Source organism: Primulina tabacum, chromosome 12 (genome assembly GCF_025594145.1).
Source record: "Primulina tabacum isolate GXHZ01 chromosome 12, ASM2559414v2, whole genome shotgun sequence".
NCBI classification, from domain to species: Eukaryota; Viridiplantae; Streptophyta; class Magnoliopsida; order Lamiales; family Gesneriaceae; genus Primulina; species Primulina tabacum.
In genome coordinates, this window is record NC_134561.1 from 30,668,483 (window position 1) to 30,674,703 (window position 6,221).

The 6,221-nt window shown below is 37.4% G+C and overlaps 1 protein-coding gene across 1 annotated transcript; it reads right to left on the bottom strand.

Moving 5' to 3' along the window:
• Nucleotides 1-510: 510 nt before the first annotated feature.
• On the bottom strand, nt 511-876 carry LOC142520332 (uncharacterized). The gene has a single exon (XM_075623333.1). The coding sequence runs from the start codon at nt 874-876 to the stop codon at nt 511-513; it is 366 nt and encodes a 121-aa protein (XP_075479448.1).
• Between the last annotated feature and the right edge of the window lie 5,345 nt (nt 877-6,221).

Below are 6,221 nucleotides of genomic sequence, written 5' to 3' on the forward strand. Positions count from 1 at the left end.
CTTATCATGTGTATCAATGATCATGGCGAAAGTGCATAAATGGTTGTGAACTTTTAAGAGTTTGTACACATGCACCATGACTCAACCATTTTGACAAGAATTATCATCATTGACCTACTGATTCTTCTTCCACACTTGGCTTACTAGACATTGATTAATATTTTTTTGCATAAATTAGACTAACTAATTGCAATAATTCAAGTAGCAGGAATTAAACCCCCCTCAAACTTAAAACAAACATTGTCCTCAATGTAAAAAAAATCATACTTGTGGCGACGTGTGTCAATACTCGTCGTTATCATCATTTTATTCACCATTGGGTGTTCCGCTTATCACACAGATCTGCTCATTAAAATATTATTATTCTAAAGGATGTTAAAACATGTGACTAAAAAAATTATAAATAACATGAATAAGTAAATAAAATAAAAGTACATAAAAGTAAAATTTAGTGGGTTGTCTCCCACACATCGCTTTGTTTTAATCCATAAGCCTGACACTTCTTTCTGTTCAAGGTGGATCATGTGATATCTTAGATTCTTTGATTACCACGATCTGACCTTCAACCTCCATGGTTAGCCTTCTTTTCTTCACGTCAATGATGGCTCCAGCAGTAGCCAAGAATGGTCGTCCTAGAATGACAAGAACATTTTGACCGTTCTCCATGTCAAGTACAACGAAATATGATGAAAGCCTTAGTTTATCGATCTTGATTTCAACATCTTCCACAAAATGAAACGGTACCTTGACAGATTTATCTGCCAACTGTAAGATCAGTTCTCTAGGCTTCATCCTACTCAATCCAAATTTCTCGTAAAAAGAACTTGGCATTACATTCAAACTCGCCCCTGAATCACAAATAGCTTTTCCCACCATTTGGCCCTCTATTGCACATGATATAGCAAATCCCTCGAGGTCTTGCAGCTTCTGTGGAAGATTTCTTTGTATCTACTCATCGCCTTCTTCGATAAGTGTAATGCCCGAGATTTTGATTATTGTAATAAGAAATGATTATTGATAAATTGAGGTGATTATAGACGGAACGGATTAGACCGGGAAAGAAGAAAAGAAGACGTGAATTATGTGCGAGGAATGAACCTCGCGCATATGCTGTGCGACCAAGCCGGGCACATATGCGCGGAGTAGGCAGAGAACCTCGCGCATATGCGCGACCAGGACCCGCGCATATGCGCGAGTATGGCAGAGAACCTCGCGCATATGCGCTGGGAGAGGGCGCGCATATGCGCGAGCTGCCGAGAAGACACACGCCGAGACAGAATGTCTCGCGCATATGCGCCGAGGAGAGTCGCGCATATGCGCGAGACGTGTTGCACAAAGATGAAGCCATTTGCCCTTACCATGCAATATATATATATATATAAGATATCTTCAATTCCTCAGAGTTCAGAAAAGGGAAAACGAGAAGAGCTTCAAAGAATTTGAAGTTTGTGCAAGATCCGCCCATCAGAATTTCAATCCGACTTCAGTACCGTGTTCCTATCGACAAAGACTTCAACTGGATGTAAGTTTTACTATGTTTTGTTATGATTTGAAAATATGATATTGAAGGAATCAGATATGATTCATATATGGTGTTCTTGCGATATTAGACATCGTATAATCGAAACCAAATTGAAGAATAGATACCGTATGAAATTGTTATGATTTTTCAGAGTTGATTTGATTGAGATTTGACATCAGATTTGTATTTTTATCGATTATGAGTTGTGGGAATTGATATCTGTTGAATTGTATTGCTGGGTATATTGAGATTGTGCAGTTATGCCGTTGAAACAGAATTAGATTAAGTTCTGATTATATCCAGTATTGATTTGAGTGGTATATTGATATTGTACTCCTCGATATTGTCATTGCCAGATTGAGTAATTGACAGATTTGAATTCAAGACTTCGACATAGTCAGATCAACAGAAAGAAAGGTATAAATCAATGTTAACCGGGAGATCGACTCGAGTCAGATTGGACTTGAGTTTCCCAAAAACCACATACTTTATTTATTGCATTGATATTTGGAATTTATGAGATTGATATGCTTAGTCTATTGAGTTATAGCAAAGCATGTATTGAGTCAGGGGCGGAGATGCCTAGTTATTGGCGGATATGCCAAGTCTTTGGCGGATATGCCAAGACACTGGATGTTTGATTTATATCGATGTTGCATAGAAGCGGATTGACTTCTATTGCGGAGATTCTGTATGTTGTAATATCCAGGAACCGGGATCCCTAGATTAGAGATGAGTCGAGTCTGAGATGACGAGTCATGAGTTTATTTACAGTTTTACATCATTCATGTTTTCGGATTTGATACATGTTATTGATAACTATTATATGCTTTTATATATGTTTTTATATGATTACATGTTTACATTGTTTATAATGGGATTATATTCTCACCGGAGTTATCCGGCTGTTTTCGTGTTTGTATGTGTGCATGACAACAGGTGGGACAGGATCAGGGTCAAGAAGAGGATGAGAGATTCAAGATTAGCGTGGAGATCCGGATCAGAAGTAGATAGGCTTCAGCACTTGATATATAGTAGTTGAACCTTAGTTTGATTTTAATGTAATTGAGTACAAGACATGTACTTTACTTTTGATATGTATATCAGATTGATTACATTACGTTTCCGCATTTGTATTTTAAAAAAAAAATTTAGACCATGTTTATTTAATTGATCTAATTATTCCCAAAGATGATTAAAAAATGAATTAGTGTCCAGGTCCCCACAATAAGAGTCACTTCCTCCATATCTGCTGAATGAATGTTAATGTGTAGGTTCTTGAAAACTTCAAGACCTTTTTTCTTTAGAAACTCATCATTCAACTGTATAAATCTGTGGGATGGGAAATAAGGTAATATCAGTGCACCGATTCAAATCGTATCTCTTACCTTTCTTACTTGATGCCTTTGCTTGGAGTTGACTCTTCTTCTCGGATGAATGTGGGATCAACCTTTTCCTCTCTCTTTGTACTAATAATGTATAAAAACTTCCAATCTTCTCATTATGTATGAAAACGACATTCACTTTTCTTAGATCCGTGTCCGCAGTCTTTGGTACTGAGCCTGAAGATTGAGACGTGAGTTGCCTCATTAACTTCCAAACCTACGACTCAAGGATTTTCGAGCACCAACATTGCCCATGTGTGTCTCTAGGTTATCTAGCCTAGTTTGTGTTTGCTCCATCCTCTTTGAAGACTCACTCACAAAAGTGCTGACCAAATCCTCAAGAGATGGTTTGTCTTCTACCCTTGTGCATTGAACCTCGGAGGATTCAACACATTCTTGTCGTCGGCATATGAAAAATTTTCATGGTTACGTATGCTAGGTTGATATTGAATAGGAAAAGAATTACCTCGATAGCCGCCATATCCATGATTATTGACGTAATGTGCGTTCCATGCTCGGCCCTTCTTTTGCAGCTATATCTGCTACTTCATATGTATATTGTCCTTTATTCATTGCCGCGAGTTGGGTAGTCAGTGCAGAAACTTGTGCGGTACGTGAAGTGATGGGGTCCACTATATACAACCTGGCCGTCTTCTTCACTCTCAATATCTCACCGGGCCACTGATAGCTGTTGATAGTCATCTGCTCAAGAAAATCGTATGCTTGGTCAGGATATTTCACAAATATTGTACCACCAGCGGCTTCATCCACTGTCGTCCATCTCTGGCCATTCAACCCGTTATAGAACAACTCAATATGCACCCAGTCTACGTATCCGTTGTTAGGGCATCTTCTGAGAAATTCCTTGTAACGTTCCCAAGCTTCGTATAGCTGCTCATATTCGTTCTGCCAGAAAGTGCTGAACTCGATATTCAGCTGTGCAGACTTGGTAGGTGGGAAATATTTTGCAAGAAATTTTGTAGCCAATTCCTGCCAAGTAGTTATGCTCACTAGCGGCAGTGATAGGAGCCAACCTCTAGCTTGATCCCTGAGAGAAAACGGAAATAGACACAATCTAATAATATCATCAAGAATATTATTAATTTTTATCGTGTCTGTAATTTCCAGGAACGTCCTCAGATGCAAGTGCGGATCTGCAGTTTATGCTCCCTCAAACTGGTTCTGTCGAACCATGTTAATCGGTGCTGGCTTTAGCTTGAAATTGTTAGCATTTATCATTCCTCGAGCTATCCGGAGTAGTGGACGTTGATCACTGGTTTGTCATGAGGGAGTGGGTTTTTGTTCTCTCTGTATTCAACCATTGATTTATCATCTTCTCTTCGTGCTTTTCTCAAGGCTCTTGCGGTCTTTTCAATTTCTGGGTAAAAAAGAAACGAAACGAGGTTCTAAGTATTTCACATAAACTGCAATAGAGGAGAACCAGATTAGTGAATAAATAAATAATAAAAAAATCTAAATTAATGTCTAGACTAATTGGTAGCGATATTAATATTAAAATTAATTAGAGTAATCCCCCGCAACAGCTCCAAAAACTTGTTGCAATATTTGTTACCCGCAAGTGTACGGTGTCAGGTTTTAGTACTCGGTAGAGACATATGTCGATCCCACAGGGAGTGCAATTTAATTATAAATTAATTATCACAATTAAAATATTCATATTTTATTTAGAAAATTCACTAGAATATTTGTTGTTAATTATGAACTAAAATTAATAAAAGCACGCAAACGTTTTAAAAACAGCGATAATAAGAATTTAGAGGTACGATTTTACTTGATTTTCACTATATTAAATTATTATTGACATCAATATTTATAATTTCAACCCGTTTACTATCCGAAAATTCTCAACTATTTCTACTCTCTTTCCCAAGTGGTGCGTATGAATCAATTATCTAAAGTCAGTTTCAATTTTCTTATAAAAAATCAAACAATAAATAATTTCAATAGCACAATAATTGTTAATGGATTCGTTGGAGTTATCAGCCTTCCGAGCTCTATAAACACCCACGATATATTTTCCTATGATTCTGTTCAAAATCCCGTCTCTCGAGTGATAGATCTCAAATAAATATGACCATTCAATTATTGATCAAGTAATTTTCAATGTCACGCCCCGGGACGGGGGTTTGTTGACACCGGCGTTGCTCTCAAATTTACATTCGAAAACAACAAGCCTCAGAAGTACAAAATTCAGAAACCAGTCTTTTATTCATAATAATCGTTGTCTGATACAAATGTTTTACAGCGGAAATGTAAAACCAGAAAATACGATGCCTGAACAGACGCAGCGGAATATAAAAAATAATTCCAAACTATGAACAACGATCTTCATCACCAGCCCCAAAACTGAAGTTGCTCCTCTTCCTCAAACAACTCTTCCTCATTCTTATCTGATATGGGTTTGGTGGGTGAGTTATATGATTGTCACTCAGTAAGCGGGGGCGGGAATAACTCCCAGTTTTCGAAATCATTTTCATACAGAAACAGTAATACGAATAATATACAGAAATTCTTATTTTCATAACAGAAATCAGTATTCAATATTCAGTATTCAGTAATCAGTAATCAGTATTCAGTAATCAGAAATTTGACAAGTAAGCACTGAACACGTTCGTGAATTTCATGGCTAAACTGATATCAGTCCCCTATATGTTCTCTCCTCTAAGGGGTGAGGCCAGTAATCAGTAATCAGTAGTGTTTAGAATATATATTCCTACCATTAGTTCACTAAGTTTCAATGCTTCAAAATCAGATATCAGAAATCAAGAATATACTTTGCTTTAAAACAAAAATCATCAAACGGGTTTCAAGATATTTATATATAAGCCCACTTACCGTAATTTGCTAGAGTTTCAGTTGAAGTCTACTGAAAATCTGGTTGCTCTCGCTACTGGATTTTACAGCTCGAACAAGGCACTCTCTTAGCTCAAAAATTTAAGGAATAATCTCAAGATTTGTGTAACACCAATTCAGAGACTTGAGGGTGTTATTTATAGGCCAAAATCTGACTGTCAGACTCCCTATTAATGGCCATAATATGCATTTAACAGCCTTTATTCCATGTTAGTGCTTCAGTTACAAGTCTAAGCTGAAACAGTAGTTCCTGTCTGCTGGAATCTCGCACTCTTCTGCTGCTAGATTCTATCTGCTGGATTTTGGTCTGCTGGAAAATACCATCTTCTGAAATATGAGTTGCTGCTGGAATTTTGCTAGCTGCTGCTACTGCTGGAATTTCAGGTTCTCACATCCCTCCCTCCTTATGAGAAGTTTCGTCCTCGAAACTTGGCTATACA